This window comes from Crotalus tigris, unplaced genomic scaffold (assembly GCF_016545835.1).
Source record: "Crotalus tigris isolate CLP2741 ecotype Arizona unplaced genomic scaffold, ASM1654583v1 scf7180000017725.2566008, whole genome shotgun sequence".
NCBI classification, from domain to species: Eukaryota; Metazoa; Chordata; class Lepidosauria; order Squamata; family Viperidae; genus Crotalus; species Crotalus tigris.
This window is the reverse complement of record NW_024096593.1, coordinates 1,955,001-1,975,765: the sequence shown is the minus strand read 5'-3', so window position 1 is coordinate 1,975,765 and position 20,765 is coordinate 1,955,001. Positions and strand designations below refer to the sequence as shown.

Sequence of the window (20,765 nt, the reverse complement as noted above, 5' to 3'; positions counted from 1 at the left end):
ATGCAGAATTGATCACTTTCCATTGCATTTTATAAAGGGTTAGTTTAAAGCTCGAAAGTCTAGGATTTTAAATCTGAGATGGTTATTTGAAACCATACATTTTTTTAATTGTTTTCTTTGTTGCCCTCAAACCTAGCAAATTATCTTTTAACATATTTGCCACAGGAACCAAAGTTTCTGTGAGTTATACAAAGAAAGGGATAGTAGGAAAAATATGTGTTTTAATTTTTTTTTAATTTAATGAAGATATTTTTAAGAAAAGAAAAATACTGGAGAAATATATCAAAATTTGGGACCTCTCCTAAGTTACTCAATTAGATTTCCTGGCATACGATTTCCCCAATTGTTGCCCATGTTTAGCTTTCTCTTGTGAACTGATTTTATATTCATGCATTTCCTTTTACTGTTCCCCCTTTTTCTAATAGCTGCAAATCAAAAAGAACCCTTGACGCCCACATTTAAAGTGAAAGAAGAACCGAAAGATGAGGACAGTGCAAGCTCCACGTTGTCTCAAACCAGTTACGGTTTTAGTCATGAACCTGAAGTATCTGCTCCAAGTATTCCTAAGGAGACTCTCAAACCACAAGAAGTGCCAGCAAATGTAATGCAACAGGATATGTCAGTCAAAGCAGCATCTGAACTTCTCATGAAATTATCAGGTAATTAGTTACTTGAACATTAATCTAGCTTCTTACATTTTTGTTTTGTTTGTTTGAAATTGCCTACCATTCCATTATTATTTATTTTATGGGCACCAAGATCTCATTACTGGAATACACAAAATTATAAATATTATTAAATTGTTGTAGAACCTATTCATTTCTTAATTAATGCATTTGTGCATTACTAATGTTGGTACAATTTTAAAATGTTACAAAGCAGCCCTCCCTAACCAAGTGACACCTGGATATATTGATTATAATCATCATGCTTTGTCATAGAAGGTTGAAGAATTCAGTCTTTTCTTATTGTTGTAAAAGGGGAAAAGATTGGGGGAAAGTGTCATAAGTGTTAATACTTTGACTGTGTCCAAGAGCATCTTGAGCCACAAACTATAGTAAAGTTTTGTTTAATCTTGTCTGTGGTAGCTTATGGCTTCGTATGTTGTAGAGGTTTGATTTATTTTTGAAAAGCATTCGTAAATTAACTATGTAGTCATATATATAAAGCCTTTGTAAAAGGAGAAACATCACCCTTATCCCTGCTATCCAGAAATCCCCCTCCTTTTAAATCCTCTTAACACAGCAGTTTCATTGGCTCTTAAGCCTAACCGATACAATAATGCTCACATAATTTAAATTTTCCAAGCCATTATTTTATTGGCTGAAAATCTCTTAATTTGTAGAAATTTTGTCTACAAAATCTTTGCAAGTACAACAGAATTAGTTAAGGTTCTTCCTACGGACACCCATGTACTCCTAACAATTCCCTGGGTGCTACAGATTCTCTACGCTTGATTTTTTATAAAAGGTTTTAAATAAAAAAATTACATGATTGTACATAATTTGTGTCATGACCTGCATCATGTATCTGTAAAAATAGATGATTGGGGAGGGTTGTGGCATATACTCAAATGCTCTGTTGCTCTATATTTAACTTTGGTGGTTTTATAACATTGTTAGTACAGTTCAAAGAAAATAAGGTGGGGAATCTCAATTGGCATTTTTTCCAGGGACTATCATTCTGGATGCTTAGTTGTATACTAAGATTATTATATTTCATCAGCATGACAGACTTTATTCTTATTTCATGACAATTTCAAAACATTCACAACCTGGTATAGAAAAGCTTACATTCTAGAATATAGGTTCATATAGTACTGCACCAACTATCATATACAGTAATGACTTCTTTGTGTGAAGATGTTTATGTATAAAAAAGAGCATTATATAAACACAATAGTTTAAGGAGATCTGCAGGAAAACCCATATTTTCAGAATTTGGTAATAGTGTGACAAAAACCACATAATAAGGATTGCATATGTTCAATTGGAGGGCTTTTTAGGAGGGACTGTAGAACTGAACATATTATCCTAAAACAACATAGATCTCTCACTGGAATTCTAAGAATTGCTCCAGAAGAAACAGGGGACATGCTCTGTTAAATATACCACTGGACGCAAGTGTATTTCTTTTTAAAAGTAGCTTTGAAATAGGTGGAAAGGTCGTAGAAAACTCTGAACTCTGGTACTGGAAGTTATAATTGATCCTTCTATGGAAACTATTCCATTCCTGCATCTTTGTTATATAACTAGGTATTCTGGTTTTAGTCATTAGTTAATTCAGTTCAATCTAGAAGTTGAAATTAATAGTACTAAAATTAGATACTGCTTAATAATAGCTCAGAGTCCACATGCATTTGAATAAAATTCCCCAATGCTCCCCATATCCTTCTGTTCATTTGTCTGCTCTTTAAGTGCACTGTGTATTCTATGTAATTATGCTATGATATTTGCAAACAGCTCACTTGGGTAGGTAAACTACTCTTGTGCAGATAGTGCTATATGTCTCCCAGACTTTACATAAATATTAGGTAGCACCCTATATAAAATATTCAGCATGTAATTATAGGAAATTGAGATTTTGATAACATTTCCAGCACCATACCTAGTGAATTTGTTTTTCATTGAGAAAGCACATGTGTTTGTGGGTAATGTTCAGAATACAAATATAAAAGCATATATAGAAGAAACCACACATTTTGAAGTCATGAATATTAAGTGCTTGTTTTTTGCAGGGAAGTTTTATTAATTCTTGGGCATTTAGTTATAAAGTAATAAAAAGTCTTGTTTGGCTTCCAAGTAATATAGCTTAATTTGGTTACCCATAACTTAAGAAGAACTGATTCAGAATCCCAAATGATTGTTGAACAGAAATTTAATTCTAATTCTAATAATAATTTCTGTAGTCACATGACTACTTATTCTTTCTAAAATGCATTGGTTATAAAGGGAGCTATGGCACAAAGCTGCTTATTAGACTATAATATTGAAGACATTGGTTGAAGAGAATTGATTGCTATATATACCTGACTCAGGAGGCAGTCCCTAATCTTTCCCCACTAATACCCTTTATACCAGTGGTTCTCAACCTTTTTAATGCCGCGACCTCCAACCGGTCGTAAGTCGAGGACTACTCAACTGGTGCAGCACCATTTGCAGAATGGGACTTTTGGCGGGCTCAGCAGGGCAGAGACTGCCTGGACAATTCCTATTGGCTTTTGAAAGCCAATAGAATTAGACTCTATTCAAGAGAGTCTATTCTATTGGTTTTCAAAAGCCAATAGAATAAAAGGGAGTAGCACAGCTAAGGAAAATGGGAAAAAAATGGCGGACTGCGTTGTTTGGCAACCCCCGTGAAATGGTCGTTCGACCCCAAATGGGGTTCCGACCCACAGGTTGAGAACCACTGCTTTATACAGAATTGTCCAAAGCATGAGTCAGCACAGAGCTTTGTGCCAAAAAAATAACCATCACCTTCCAATTGCCAGCTGTGTTAGAGAGGCAGTAATCAGGGTAAGCAGCCACTAGCCGGGCATAGAGGATTTTGCAGAATGCCTAGCCGTGATTGATTCCACTGTGCAAAAAGAAATGGAGGGAACAGCATCACAACATGTTTCTATGTCCTATGGAAAACCAAGAAAGACAACAAGCATGAAAAATGGACATGCTGCTGCTTATATACTTGGTCTTTATATTTTTGTTCAACTACCCCCTGCTAGAATTTAACCTAGCTAAGCAATTGGCTAAGATATCTGCTTGTTTGCCATCCTCTTATATTGTAAAAAGTAGATGCAATGTAAAATAATGATGTTAGTTTTCAGGATGTAGCTTCTTTTCAGGGTGTCTGTGACCTAAATCACCAAGTGTTCTGCTAGTGCAGGGGTAGGCAACCTTGTTATGACCTGTGGACTTCAATACCCAGAATTCCTGAACCAGTCATGCTGACTCAGGTATTCTGTGAGTTGAAGTCCACAAGTCATAAAAGAGCCAAGGTTGCCTACCCCTGCTCTAATGCAAAGCTTTGCAAATCTCTGCATACAGCCAACTAGGTGACTCAGCCTGTCATTCCCTCTCAGTCCTATGAAGAAGGAAATTTCTGAAAATGTTGCAGAAAAAAAATGCATGGACTTGACCACATAGTAGCCAATAGTCAAGATTTATATGAAGATCCATTTATTCTATCTCTCTATCCACCTATCCTACCTACAAAGGAAGTACTCAAAGTTAGACTAGTGTATTGTATTGAAATGCTGCTGTATAACATACTGTAATAATGATTTTGGGTATTTCCTTTGTGGGTACTTTGGAAAGAGAAATGTTCCGCTTTAAAAAATTATATAGAATTAAACTTGCACTATAAATTGTTGGGAGTTCAGTTTTCTTTAGGGTTTTTTTTTTTTTTTTTTGAATAATTAGTCTGTGTCAAGCTTCTGGATTTCATTTGATTATGTATTTAAATACTTTAAAAAAATCAACAGCTGTAAGTGCAGATGTTTTCTGTTTTCCAGGAAGTGTTTCCTTTCTCATTTCTTTTCATCTTTTTCCAATTGAACTATAATCATGAACTTCAATAGTTGGATTTGCTATTTCCAGGGTTATTGGTCAGTAGCATCCCAGATTCTAATAGTCTCACAAGGAAGATCTGGCTAATGTCACATTCAAGTATTTTTGATTGTGTGATTTTTTCAAAAATATTTACTTATTGAATTATTTATGTGATTATACTGTTACGCTTGGAGTTCATGGTCAAAGAGGACAACTGCAGCATTCATTCTTTAATAAATTGCCCATATTTGTGATTATTTCTTGAAAGATATTATGATTGTCGCTATAGGAGAATAAAAATCTAATACAGCAGCTGCATGCAAGAGCAAGGGTTAAAGATCTATAAATATGAAAAGGGATATTAAAAATACTGGAAATGTAGGGTAGAGAGATCAAACTTTTTATGCAATTTATTCATAGTATTTTTAAAACAGTATTTTGCAGACATTTACACAACTGTGAAATTCCCAACAACTATGATTCAGCGTTTGTAAAGTTAGTTCACTTCTGTCCATATACAATGAACTTAGTACAAGTAGTTCTCTACTTACAATAGTTCATTTAGTGATTGTTCGAAATTACATTACTGAAAAAAACGACTTATGACTATTTTTCACACTTACCACTGTTGCAGCATCCACATGATCTGAATTCGAGTGCTTGACAACTGGCATTTGTGTCCCAGGATCATGTGATCATTGTTTTGACCAGCAAAGTCAATGGGGAAGCCACATTCACTTAATAACTGTATTAATAACAACTGCAGTGATTCATTTAACAGTTGTGGCAAGAAAAGTCATAAAACGGGGCAAAATTCACTTAACACCTTTCTCATCTAGCAACAGAAATTTTAGGCTCAGTTGTGATTGTAAGTCAAGGACTATCTGGGGTCAGGAAGGATTTCAAGATACCAAACACTGTCTTTCTATTACTACGGTTACTGTTCTTATATTTATTATTGTTATTAATAGTAATATTGCTAATTTATACAGTAACTACATCATATATGCATTCATTTTAATTTTTAAACAAGTGATATGTGGAGAAAAGCAAAGTCTTACATTTAGGTAGCAAAAACCAAAGGCACAAATACAGATTGGGCGAGACCTGGCTTAAAAACAATAACTGTGAGAGGGACCTTGGAGTCCTAGTGTATGATGAATGAGCCGAGGTGGCGCAGCAGTTAGAGTGCAATACTGCAGGCCATTTTAGCTGACTGTGTTCAGCAGGTCAGCGGTTCAAATCTCACCGGCTCAAGGTTGACTCAGCCTTCCATCCTTCCGGGATAGGTAAAATGAGGACCCAGATTGTTGGGGGCAATGTAAAATATATATATATATATACATTGCTTACTGGTGTACACCGCTTAGAGAGTGCTTGCACTTAAAGCGGTATATAAGTTTCATAAATAAATAAATAAATGATCACTTGACTGTGAGCCAGCAGTGTGCAGCAGCAACCAAAACCGCTAATACAATCCTGGGTTCTATAAACAGAGGCATAGAATCAAGATCACGCAAAGTATTATTACCACTTTATAAAACCTTAGTAAGACCACACGTGGAATACTGCAGCCAATTTTGGTCACCATATCAAAAAAAGATGTTGAGAGTTTGGAAAAAATTCAGAGAAGAGCAACTAAGATGATCAAAGGCCTGGAGACTAAAACATACAAAGAATGGCTACGGGACTTGGGCTTGGCTAGCCTAAAGAAAAGAAGAAATAGGGGAGACATGAAAGCAGTGTTCCAGTATCTGAGGGGCTGCTACGAGGCAGAGGGGGGGGCAGGTTGTTCACCAAAGTGATGGATGGAAGGACGAGAAACAATGGTTGGAAACGGATCAAAGAGAGAAGCAACCTGGAATTAAGGAGAAACTTCCTGACAGTGAGGACAATCAACCAGTGGAACAGCTTACCTCCAGAAATCGTGGGTGCTCCATCACTGGAGATTTTTAAGAAGAGACTAGACATTCACCTCTCTGAGTTCTTCTGCTTGGCAGGGGGCTGGACTAGAAGACCTCTAAGGTCCCTTTCCAGCTCTATTCTATTCTACATATGCATATATATGATGCTGATGCCCCTTTTCCAGCACATAAAGAAAACATCTGTAAAAGAACATTTGCAGGGTAACATTTTAGATCAACGTAAATTCAAACTTGAATAGGATTGTCAAAAAAAGAGAGAGATAAAGCCAATAATATTTGTGTCTCTCCCAAAAGCTTTATTTCTTTCAATTTATAGACAGAGTTTTTTTTTATTGGCACATACGAGGCAGTAATGAAAATCAAGATTATTTTTCTATCACATAGGACCTATTTGAAATATATAAAACAGTCAAAAGAAATGAAAATTTTTTGTTTTATATATTATGAATGAATATACAAGATTGTATTCCTTGAAATATAGATGTCATGAACACCAGCTTTAAGAATAGTTGAAAATAATTGTTGATTCTGGGTTCTCATTTTATTGACCTCGGAAGGATGGAAGGCTGAGTCAACCTTGAACTGGTGAAACATGAACTGCAGAAGTAGTTGGCAGTACTGCAGTCTAACCACTGTGCCACCACGGCTCGTTTCTGGATGTATACCAATGCTTATTTATTAGTGTTTAATTGCATTATTTTTGTTAAAAAATAAAGCAACATCGTTATGTTTTTGTATTTGTTTTTATGCAAGAAAAGTATAATCTAATTGTTTAAATGTTGGATAAAAGACCTATAAAAATGGATGTCCTTAATTTGTCAACATTATGCTTCACTCTAAAAAGACTGGACTACATTAATCTCATCTCTATACTCAAATAAATTGTTGCCACACTTTTTTTATTAAATACACCACACAAATACAAGGAAAAGGAAAGGAGCCTTTGCGCAATTTACTCTGCTAGTCGTTGGGGGCGGTGCTCATCTCCATTTCAAGGCCATGAGCCATTGCTGTCTGAAGACATTTCTACGGTCATGGAGCCAGTATGATGTCGCAAAGTGATACCTATTTACCTACTCAATTTGCATACTTTAAACTGCTGGATGGGCAGGAGCCAGGTGAAGATAGGTGCCAACCACATTGTGCGACGCTCTGGTCTCGAATTCGAGTTATCACTGACAAGCCATGCTTCTTAATCACTGAGCCATTGTTCTGTACAAGTAAAGCATATTAGAAAATCCTCAAGGCTTTATTTTACTTTACTCTGCATCAAGATGGGTGGCAAACAGATTTAATAAATAAATAAAATTAAAAACCAACTCTAATCTCTGAAACTTATTTGCTTATTTTTATTAATGTTGAAGCTCATACAACTAATAGAAAAATGCATATTAATTTATAATTTATAGTTTTAATTCAGAATTTTGATTAAATTCAGAATTCCTTAATATCTGCGTTTTTATTCTTTGTTTATTTTGTTTTATACAATTTTTTATTTTTTTTAAATGCCAGTTTTTCATCTGAATAAGTTTATAAAAATTTACAGTACAATAAATTTTCTTTTGATATTTTATGATCAGATACTTTGTCCTATTTTTCAAATCTCTGCAATAGAGAAGACAAAAATATTTTTGAGTTTTTGTCAAATTTCTGATGCAGTAATTTTCTGCTGTAAAAGTAGTGATAGGTGATTCGAAGCATATTCATTCTCTTAGAAAATTTGTAAGAAGAAGGGTACAAGTGATCTAACCTATAATAAGTGTATTTTTAAAATTTACCCATGATTAATTAGGGGTTAATAACACACTGAAAGAAACAATAATGCAAAATAACAATATGCACACAATGTCATGTGTATAGTATGTCCCTGATGCAAGTACATAAATTACAGCGTTTGCATGATGGCATCATCTTACATATGTTTTTTTCCCTTGTGTACAATGAATACATGCATTAATTACAGCATGCAATAATAAATACAGTTCATTGTCTCAGCTTTCTTTCACATAAAGAATAGGTCTGATGTTGGCCCTTTCTATATGGAAGAACATTCTAGCAAAACATTGAGGAATGTTTTCTGTTACATAAGGAAAGGTCTACCAGATAGATAAGGTAGGTAGGTAGGTGGATGGATGGTTTCTGAATTCTGAATGCTATATATTTGTAATTCCACAAAATGCGGAGGGACAGATTTGGACAATGTTTTCACATTTTCAGAGTACACTGAAAGTCTTAGTATAATAAATACAATGCAGCTAGTTAGTATTTTTACCATAAATCTTATAAATGATGGATAATAAAATTGTACTGTGAATTTTGTATCTGGAAGTGAGACTCAGAAGTTTTGGGTTTTTATCTTAGAATTTAGCCACCATGTTATTTCAGAAAGTCTTTTGAGATCTAGACATACAATCTTAGGAGTAGTACAGTAGTACCTTGGTATTCATCGTTAATTGGTTCCAGGAGGCCCGAGGAGTACCAAAAACCATGAGTAATGAAAAAATATTTCCATAAGGAATAATGTATCACAAGGCAGCTGACACCAACAGATTCCAGTTGTGCATTGAGTACCAAACAAACAATGAGTACCAGGACAATTTTTTTGCATTAAAATGCGTTGAGTACCAAATTTGACGAGTTCCAAAGCGGTTGAGTAACAAGGTACCACTGAATAGAGAATTCTGGCATTGTTTGGCGCAGTGGAGATTGCAGCAACAGCAGCATGATCACCACCCATTTCAGACAATTTCCTGACATCTGAACATAGATGGATTGGTGCAGGAAAAAAAATATCCCCATTCTACTGCTCAAACAATCTTTCATCGAGAATACTGGCTGAATCAGTGAATTTATATAATTTCAGACAGACTTTTTTTTCCATAAGGCACAGTCCCTTTATGAAATGTTTAACCATGAAGTGCCAAGGAATCTGCCACTCAGAAACTGGTGGCAGTTTATAATGTTATAAACTCCTAATTCAGTCAATATTAAAAATCAGATAGTAAAAAGTGTATTTATTGAAAATAGTTCTACTTGCACTTGAATTCCCCATAATCTCATTATGAACATGGAATGTAAAGAAGCATCAACTAATAATCCAGAGATGAATTAATGAACCAAACAGAACTTTTTCCTCATTCCATTTATGCAAAAGAAACTTATATTCCAAGAATATCTGGCACAGTTAAAGGAGGGATAGAAAAATCTGCATGGTCATTAATATTGCTGCTACTTGGCTGGATTACCCTCTGAGTTAAGGCCAGTTCATATCTCTTATAGTAAATTTGTGTTCAATTTTCCCATCCTGAGTGAGAAATTTGAAACTAATATTGTCAACTTCTATATCTGAAAGGTATTTGAAATGTAATAATAAAATACCTATTGTGTTGATTTAAACAATGTTTATACAATATTTAAACATGACCTGTTGATTGGAATTAGTTCAAATCATTTCAAAGTTGACTATTTAATGCTATGTAAGCTTAGGTATAATTGGCTGATGTCATCTTTGGAAACAGATTCCACAAATAAGCAATTCTGTTTTGAAAAATAATCTGAAAATATTAATAGTAGTGAATATGCAGCTTGATCTCAGTATATAAATAAAGCATTCTTCTTATAACTTGGTGCTCCACTTCTGGAGGTCATCAAAATGGAGAAGGTTGCCATCACAACTCTGTTAAGAAGTTTGTGGCCTTATTCATATGAATCAGTTATGGGTAACTATTTTCATTTTCAAAAATAGCATAGTGTCTTAAATCCTGTGTTCAGTCTTATGTTCATTTATTTGGGAATAAATCCTCTCGCAACAGAGAGATTTGCTTCTGACTAGATAAATATAGGATTAGGCTGCCATTTCCTGAAAAATGTTAATACAGTTAAATATTGCACTGCCCAGCAATGGCCACCAGTTGGGAAAGTTCCAGGATTTTTACAGAGAAGCAAAAGTTCTTTCATGTGTCCATTTATTTTTACACAAAGGCTTAAATCTATATTTTTGTTCATATCCTGTCAAATGAACCTTGCTTAGTATTTAGACAAGTCCATTTGATTTTCTAAAAATTTGTGCTTCTTGGAAGCACAAAAAAGTAATAAGAAAGCAACTAGATTTCAAACAAGTTAAAAGGAAAATAAAATGGAATTTTGACCAACTGCTGTTCTAATTGCAAGGGAATGTTCAACTGGTCATTTATTGTTTGTAATCTTTGAAGATTACAAAATACATTGTTCTACAATGTCTACTTGAAGAAAGTGAAAAAGCTTTTCTCTTCAGTTGACAAAGATGGTTCGGAAGAGGATATACTACTAAAGTAATCAAATAGAATTCTGTATGAAGTGAACAATCCTTTTGCAGGTTAAGTAACCTTTGAGCTCCTTAAGGAGGAAACAATCTTGGGCTTGCCGTAATTAGGATAAGTGAAAATGCGCAAAATAATGGACAAACTTTCAAGGTCTCTAGATTTCTTCATCAGGCAAAATGTTTTAAAAGTGAAGGAGATGCTGAATTCATATAGAAGTAATAAAAGACTGTATAATCTTTTCCTCATGTCTGCTTTGTTATTTTTTTCAGTAGTTACAATGCATAGATCTAGAAATTGCCTACAATTTTGTGGATTTTTATTGGACTTAATGGTGTTGATTCTGGAACCAATTCCGTTTACTATAATTTACTAGAAGAGAAAATTGTAAGAAATTAAAATAATTAGATATTATAATGCTTTTAACTATAAAGGAGATAGCTGAGAAAAAGCTCTGGCAAAATTTAAACAAAAGCTTAAGGTGAAAAAGATATATTTTGCCGTAATACATTTAAGATCAAGGATAGCAGTTGTTTGGCAGGCAGTACAGCCTTTTCCTTTATATAGCTTTTCAAAAATATTGTGCAGTGTATCTTCCTTTTCACATGCATGTGATGATACTCATACAATGAATAACCTCTTTTCAACCTTTTTCTTAACTTAGCTCAACCAGCCAATAAATACATTTCTGATAACTTTCATTCAGCGTGGGGGGTGAGGGAAGTCTTTATTGTGCATGTAACAATAAAATGCTGGTTTGATTCAGTATCACATCATATCATATCATATATTTCAACTGACAATCTGTTGACAATTAGCATTGCTATATGTTATATTCTCTTTTTCTTGTTATTTACATAGATTTAATTGCCTTGTTGGTAACCTATAGCTACCCAAGATTATGCCAAGATAGGAGGTAGTGTGTGTGTGATTTATTCCTGGTAAAGAAATAGAGCAGAAATTTTGTTTCAAGTATTTAATTTAATGTAACAGATCTTTCCATGACAATCATAGAAACTCAAACTAACGTGAGCCCTAGAGAAAGTCAGTATAATGATACCTAATCTCCTTCCTCCCATGTTGGATTTCAACCAGATTTTGAATGTCTGCTGAACCCTGAAGCTCCCTGGATGACCTTGGGCCCCTTGCCAAGTCTCAGCCTAACCTTTTCCATGTCCAATTTTTTTAAAAATAAACAGCTTTATTTCCTTAGATGGTGGAGGACATGCATTATTAAAAATAATAATAGATATGTTGAACATTTATAATGCCTGATGCAGCTAAACTATTTTTAAATGATACAGATGTTTAACTGTCTAAATATAAAAAAATAAGGCTATTTAGTTATGCCGCAGAGTGCAAAGAAAGATGGAAAGCAATGGATTCAACAGGCTGCATTGACATAAACCCTACTGAAACAAATGGGCTTGGGTGCAGAAAGACTATTTTATTTATGTATTCTCTATACACATGGATTGTATGTGTGTTTGTGTATTCAGTTTGCTGATGCAAAACCGTAATGTTACATTTGTCATAGTCAGCATTAAGTACATAAACCAATAATGAATGTGCTATTTTCTGATAGGATATCTTTCTTCAGTTAGATGATAGCCAGTTGGAAGTCTACATATAGTGTGTCAGTCTTTGATTTGATTTGTAATAAAGCCGCAATACTGCTTCTCTATTTACTAATTTTCCAGAATGTCAGTGTATTCTTCGAATTTATAACAGACTCTGAATTAGGGTCTAGGACAGAGGTAGGCATCCCAAAGCATTCAAAGAGCCACTTGGACCCGTTTCCCACCAAAAACAAAACACTGGGAGCCGCAAAACCCTTTTGATATCTAAAATGAAGATAACACTGCATATATCCTTTTTTACCTTTATTATAGGTGTGTGTGTGTGTGTGTGTGTGTGTGTACACACACATTAAAAATAAAAGTAAAAATATGACTCTTGGGAATATCCATACTATTAAAACATTGATCACCAAGAGAATGCTTTAAGAGAATAAAATTACATACACACAAAGGTAAAAAAAGGATATATGCAGTGTTATCTTCATTTTAGATGTCAAAAGGGTCTCTCTCTCTCTCTGTCTCTCTCCCTCCCTCCCTCCCTCCCTATCTGCCCTTGGTCTGCCACTCCTCTTCCCCCACTCTCTTTCTTTCTCTCTCTCTTTCCTCTCTCTCTCTCTCTCTCTCCCCCTCCCTCCCTCTCCCCCCCCTCTCTCTCTCTTTCTCCCCCCCCCCTCCTATCTTCTGCTCACCTGGCAAGCTTCAAGCTTTTGTCCAACAAGCTCAGGGGTAAGCAACCTCGTCTCTTTTATGACTCATGGACTTCAACTCCCAGAAATCCTGAGTCAGCCTAGCTGGGCTAGCTAACTCTCTCCTGCCCTTCCTGCTTCCTGCAGAGACGCAGCAAAGGGAGGAGCTCCACCCAGTAAGCTTTTCAGCTCCTCAGAGAACACTGTGAGTGCGCTCTCTTTTATACACACACACAGAAAGAGAGAGAGAGAGAGAGAGAGAGAGAAGCGCAATTGCCTCTCTCTGTCTCTGTCTCTCTCTGCAAAGGCAGAAGAGGCTGGGAGCCACAGGGGAAGGCTCAAAGAGCCGCATGCAGCTCCGGAGCCGCAGGTTGCTGACCTGTGGTCTAGAACAACTCGTCATGGCCAATTGAATGCTGTATTAATCATTTCATTCAGATCTTTTATTATTGGTTATTACCTCATTTTTATTGTAACTCTTGTATTTCTGGATTGACTGTCTTTATTTTAGTATTATTGGCCACGGTTCTGTTGAAATTAACTTTTGTATTTGTTGAATTGTCTTGCAGCAAGTTGGCCCTTTCTGCTGAATTGTGCCTCAATAGCTTCTGGAATGATGATTTCTTCTTTTTCAATAGAGGTTTATAGCCTTTTTAAAGTTTTTTATTAACTCTGATATATTTTGGATGAGTAATTATTTTTGGTCTTTTGTGCGATTGTATGTTTCTCCACTCTGCATTGAGCCAGGGATTGCTGACCTGAGAATGACTCAATTTGTTGCTTGGTTTAAAGCATTCTTCTATTTGGAAGTAAAGATTTAAGATGTCAGACAAAAAGAACTGCCTATATAGAAATTTGTTATGAGTGTTTTTAGTCTACACAAATGTAGAACAGAATGGACTTCCTGTGCAATTTTAACTGGCCACTCAATTCTCCTATTACTGATTAATACAAGCTCTGTTATATTTCATTGTGCTTTCTTAGTGGATTATTGTGGTTAGGGTTGAATCATTAGAATGTCAAGAGTTTGCAATCATTACAGACCCTTTAAATGTTCTCCAAATTTAAAAAATTACTAGAGTTTAAGACTAGAACCCACTTGTTGCTGATTATCTTAGTCCAATCAGGAGCAGAAAGGTATAATTTCTTGAGTTGTTTCTAGGCAGGGACCTATTCAAAATTTGTTCATTCTGTTTATAAAGAAAATCTAAAATAATATATGATGATGGATTACATCCTTCAATTCAAATGGAAATGATATTAGTAATTCTTTTCACCTAATATTTAAACAGTTTGCAAGCTCCTTTTTGTTCCCACTCATCCTCTGCCAATTCTTGCATTCAAGTCCTATACTAAAATGATGGTAGAAATTGGGACGCTACTTTCCAGTTTTTTTCAGTTCTACAGCTCCATCAAACTCATACCACTAGTAGTGGTAGTTCTCATGGAATTAAATATTAACTATTATTCTAGAAATCCTACTATAACCCAGAGCTTTATCACTAAAAGCTAAGGGAAGAACTCTAATTTAATCTGCATGGGTTCCAATTTGCTTTTTCAAATTACTGGTGTGAATAAACCACTTTGTGGAAATCCCATATAGGTTATAGGAGGAGGTCATAGAATAGTCACTGCAAATATATTAAGTCTATTTTTTGCTCAGATTCATATTTCTCATAGTTTTTCAGTGTTATGGAAGTGTAATAGTTTAAAAAACTATAATCTGCTTTCTCATCGGAAATGTTTCAAATGTTCCAAGTGAAGATTAATAAAAAATAAAGGATATAATGAAATATAATATTATATAGATAAAACTTATAAAATAAATCGAAACAAAGGGTTAACAAATGTAAAGTATTAATTAATAAAAAGGTTACACATATACCATATCAGTTTGTAATCTGATCATTTACTATAGATATTAATTGGCTGTGAAATGGGAATATTTTCACTCTATTGCCCTGTGCCTGCTCTTAGATATCTGATGGTTATCTGGTCTTGATCACATGAATAATTTCTACTCCACCTCCCATTGTTTTTACCAGATTTTTATGACAGATTAGACAATCTATGCCCTATTAGGTAATTTTTTCAGAGATATTTCCTTACCTAAACAGAAACAGAATGATCATGGCTGGGCAAAAGAGCAGTGGAAGTGAGAGTGATCATAAATCCTCCCTCCCTGTGATTCTGTCATTTCCTTCTTTCCAGTACACTGATGTTACCCAATTATATATATCTGCCCTTGGCAAAATAAACAATGATATGTGCATCTTATTCCAGTTCCTGAAGTCTGTGAATGTCTGGATGGTGAATAACACCTTCTACTGAACCCTGACTAGACTGAGTTCTACTCACAGTCACTTAGGGCCTAGTCACTTCCCCGTGTACAGAGCATTAGTAATGTAATGCTCTTTACATGGGGCTGCCATTGCAGAGTATTTGAACGCTTCAACAGGTGCAGAATGCAGCAGCATGGGCAATTATATGTTTGTTTACGAGTCTAATTCAAGATTCTGGTTTTGATCTTTAAAGCCTTACAAGCATGGGACTGGCTTATTTGAGGTACTGTGTCACCCGCATTACGTCTACCTGTCCAGCAAGTCCAGCAAAGATAAGTCCATGGTCCAAAACACAAAGACCTCAAGCCAAAATTCAATTCCAAGATCCACAAAGCAAAGTCCAAAGTCCAGAAATAGAATCAGGGATGAAGTTCCAAGGCAAGATACACAGTGACTGAACAAATGCATGATCTGAAATGGAAGAATTGTTCTCAGTGTCACTCTGCTCCGTTGGGATAAATAGCTGCCGACTGGTGCAACTCATTAGGAAGGATGAGGCTGCCTCCTCGCAAGTAGCTTTGCCGACCTCCATTGCACCTCTTCTCTCAGCCATGTGAGCCCTAGGATCTAACAGAGGAAGCAATTCCCGCTCATTAGTTGCAGCTACGCCCCTTCTCTGTCCTCTGCTTTTGGCCGGCCTTCCAAGCCTCTTGGCTGCAGCTACGTTTCTTCCTTCCCATTGTCAGCCAACTGCTTGTCTGATCACTCCTCCGGCCCTTCTAAAGTTCTTGGTCTCTCCTATTCTTCTTGCCCATCCACTCTTGGTTCAGATTCCCCCACTTCTTCCAGACGCTCTGCCACACCCTGCTCCCATATTTCTGAAGCAGGCTATTCCTCTTCATTTGAGTCCATTTTGGGGGTACCCGTGACACCACCTTTATCTCAGGCAGAAAATTGCTTGAAGTTGGATACATCTGAAAATATAACCTGTGGCCCTTGCCCATTATGGGCTCTGCATAGACCAAAGTAATTTCATATTATAATCTATTTTTGTTCTAAAATACAGGATGATCCTGAACTTCTTTAACCTCCCTTTCAAAACAGCAATGTGAATATGTACGCTTTTGTCTGACTGCAGAGGAAATCAGTTCCGGAAGTTTGGAACAAAGCAGAAATGGTTCCAAAATGAGACTCAAACTGCGGGGGGTGGGGGGAGAAGAGAAGGAAATCATAAAGTTTTATTTTGGTGCGCAAGGGCATCAGAAACAGAGTAATTATTTAGTACTTAAATCCAAGTTAGAATAGATGGAGAAACTACCTGAATAAAGCAAGGCCATGGTGTAAACTGAACATTTACACAGTAATACGTCTAACACTAAAATAATTTCCAATAATTTAAAATTCAATCACTATATTCTGGTAATCTTGAAGTCAAAGTATGGTAATTATTCTGTAAAGGTCATTCTTTAAAATTAAATGTTTTATGAAATCATCTTGAGAATTTCTGCTAAGAGGCAGTATAGGCATAGAATTATCTAAATAGAGTTGGAAGAGTCCATATTGGCAGTTGAGCAGTTGCTAAGTGCAGGAATTCAAATTAAATCTTCAGTAATCTGCACAGACCTGTTCAGTAATTCATTGCATATCTGCTTGAACACCTTTAGTGAGTGAAAGCATATTTCCACTGCAGTTAGTTCTAATGTCAATTTTTTTTCATTTTTAAAAAGTTTTTCCTTAGCTTATAATCGGAATTTATAATAACCTCCTGTAATTTAAGACCATTATTATTGTTGTGTCTTTTGGAATAATAGAAAATCTTTACTTCCTTCTGTGACACCCTGTATGTTTTTGAAAAGCACTATCATATCTTTCCCTAGTCTTTTCTTTCCAGCTAAATATCCCAAATTCCTGTAAGTTCTTTTCACAGGATTTAGTATAATCTCTTGAACATTCTGGGTGTCCTTTTCCAAATATGCACCACTTTATTTGAATCCTTCATAATGTATGATGATCAGACCTAGAAAAATACTCCAGGTAAGCTCACACCAACATCAAATAAAATGCAACCATTTTTCCAGATTAGGAAATAATTTTTGTCTGATGTGTTCTAAACCAGAATTTGACTTTTTTATAGTTATATCACACTGCTGACTCACATTTGTAATTGACTATTCTATTTTTTTCCCCAAATATTGCTGAGAAGCTAAAAAGCAGTCATCTTACACTTTTGTTTGCCTTCTGTTTCCTAAATGCATAATTTTGCATTTGTCTTATATGTAGAATTTGTGTAAATGCATAATTTGATTTTAATTCTATTCAGTTTCTTTCTATAATTTATGAAGATTATTTTGAATGTTATTTCTTCCTTCTAAGGTAGTAGCAATCCATTTTGGGCCATCTAAAAAATTGATAAGCATTGCCTTCGCCTCCTCAATCATATCGTTATTAATAATAGTCTTTAAAAGAACAGGCCTCAAGGCCAAATGTTATGGCATTCCTCTGGTCACCTCATTTCAGTTGAATAAAAAAGCCATCCATGAGCATTCTTTGAATACGATTTTTAAGCCAGCATATGTCCACTTAATTGTCATGCTATTCAGCTCACATTTTAAGAAGCCATACGTTCTTACAAATGTATTACCTTATGATGTTCTAAAATAATTCATAGTTTTGATGTTACACTACATAGCCCACTTTCTATGTCCCCCCATCCTCTGAAGACCATGCACGTCCCAAAAATATTATGGCACATAGCCACCAAAACTTGGTCTGCAGCTGCTGTATGGCTTTGGTGATAGCATAGTGTATTAAAGCTGCGTTTGCCTCACAAATTAGAATCTGAAGACAGACAACAGATATGTATCTACTTAATATATTATCTGCATGCAGTGTTGTATCTTAAGACTTCCTGAGCTAATGCAGTCCTGATTTGATGGGATTACAAGCACTTTTGGAGTTTTAATCCCAATACATCTGGAAAATACCCTGTTGGAGAAAGCTGTTTTATACTAATCAGTGTTGAATATTGAAAATTACCAAATTAATAAGTATATTCAAATGGGGAATTTGAAATATAAACATGGAATAGATAGAATGTTAGATGCTATAGAAGGGGTGCAGGGATGTTAATTAAAAATAGTTTGATTTGCTCACGAACACTCTGGAGTGAATTCTCTCATCTCCTTCACATTGAGGTAGCAGCTACCTGCATTCTAAGTGCCTCAGCTGAGGGACATAAGTGATAACTGAGGCTTTTCAGTTTTCCAGGCCACCTCACAACTACATTCACAAATGACATAATATTGCCTGTTTTCCATTTCCCTTTCTCCTATTAGGTATAACTTGCTAAGTTAACAAGCATTTTGCATTACGCTATTGTATCAGATATAATGGAATCAGCATCAATACAAGTAACATTAATCTTCCTGAATCATGAAAAAGAATTGTTTTTTAGTTTGTGAAAAATCATTGTAGAATTTTGGAGGCTCTACTACCCATTCCTTTGTGTCTTTGTATGTTATATGTTTATGTACATATATTTAATTAGTTGTCAGTGAGAGCGAGAGGCTAAAGAATGAAACTATTTCTTTTCTGGTTGTAAGTAAGTTGTGACGCTTCACTTCCCTGATGATTTGGCTGGATTAGAATCTTTAATATAGATGAGAATAAAGTCTTAAACACAACAATTGATTGCTCTCTTGCAAGAATAGATTTCAGGGCCTTTATTTCAGATATTTTTCTCATCCTTTCTAAGTGAAACAATACTTCACAGTTTGCTTGGTGAACTTAGGAGGCTGAAACACAGATACATAAAATTCCTCCCTACCTTTAGCCACTGATTCCCAATTAATCAGCATCAGATCTTATACAAATTGGTAAAATAAAAATAAAAGGAATTAGGTCTGATTTGAACATGTTCAGGTGATAGCATGACAGCATCACTCATGGCATTTCCATATACCAGACATATAATCTGCTCTATCACTTTAAAATTCCATTATTTCATTCTCATTTGTGAGATGGCAAGTTGAACTAGATAGAAATGGTTCAAGGTATAAGCATCTCAGTTGGCCACAAGAAAAAAAAACCCAGTTATTGCAGGTTTTCTTGTACTCTGATCATGTCTGTGTGTGTCTGCTAGAAGTGTTAGCTGAGCCAAGGATTAAGCTGTGCATGCAGCAGAAACAGAAATAGAAAGAATGTTTTGAAAGAAAAGCTGAGCATCAAAGGTCATCTTGACTCCTCCACCTAAATTTGGAGTCCAGTGCCGGAACTCTAGAGGTCAGACATCTGAAGAACACATTTGTTCTTTCTGTTATCTGAGATTTTCATAGATAGAGATACTCAGCGTGTAGGTCCAAGGAGCCAAGTTCATTCTTTATGAACATTTGGGAGGTTTACCTTTCACTCTGCTCCCTGAGAAGGAGAATCTTACCATAAGAGTGTGAAAAAGTGATATAAAAACAACAACAGTAGCATAGTACTTTTAAACATGAATGCCAAAATAAAATTCAGCAAAATTAATAAATTATATCATGCCAAGAATTACTCTAAAATCCTAGTGTTGTAGACACCTTTTTATCAGATTTCAGGTATAATAAACAAAATCTAAATTTGGACTGCTTCACCAAGCAATAGACTTGCCAAATAACAAATGACATAGATATAATATACATTATGTAAATTAAGTTTTAATTGATTTTGTTTTAATGGACTTTCTTCTTAATCCTTAACATCAAGGGGAGATTTAGTTATTAAATTTGAGTGTTGTTTCAGAATACTAGATTAATTTCTGTGAAGAAAAAAAGTGGAGGAAAAATGTTACATTGACATAAGAGAAAGTATGTTGTGCTCAAATGCAGCCTCCCACCCTGGGCCTTTAAAGGACTTTGTATATATGCCACCTAATTAATTTGATTAGTCCTATTTGTACAAAGCAAAACTATTATTTAACAGACCAAAATTGCATCTCTGCTATACTTTTTGTTGTAATCAATCACTGGCATATTCCCTGCTATCATTTTTTTTTTCTGCATACTGTATTCTGCTCCTGGAGAAATGAAGAGGTTGCTCTCTTGAGTCACTGGTAATAAAAAAGAACGAATTTCTCCAGCTTGAAACTACTGAGATTAATTTGCTGTCTTATCACCTGTTCTAAAGCAAGAGAAGGAATGTGAACTGATCTGTTAGCATTTGACCTCTTCCAGTCAGCCTTGAAACTAGGTCACAGCACTGTAAGGTATCACAACATGGATGGACAACTTCATGGCCCACTGCAAAAGTGAAACAAATGGAGATGCTATTTCATCTGTCAGCTCCCTTTGACATAATAAAGTACACGGGATTCTCCAAGCTGAAATAATGATTCTCTTTCCATCCTTTCCAAAATGTTATGACAGCAAGTTCCCCTTATCTAAACTATGCTGCTAACATTTACGCTATCTAAA

The 20,765-nt window shown here is 35.3% G+C and overlaps 1 protein-coding gene across 10 annotated transcripts in view; it reads left to right on the top strand.

Annotated features, from left to right (window-relative positions):
- Positions 1-20,765, top strand: part of ZNF827 (zinc finger protein 827) — a 139,744-nt gene that overhangs the window by 64,645 nt on the left and 54,334 nt on the right. For all 10 annotated transcript variants that reach the window (XR_005556197.1, XM_039338993.1, XM_039338992.1 and 7 more), the window contains one exon: positions 426-659. Coding sequence is in view for 9 of the 10 variants with exons in the window: in XM_039338993.1 (XP_039194927.1) it covers positions 426-659 (234 nt within the window). In the remaining variant the exon portion in view is untranslated. The remainder of the gene's footprint in view (positions 1-425; positions 660-20,765) is intronic.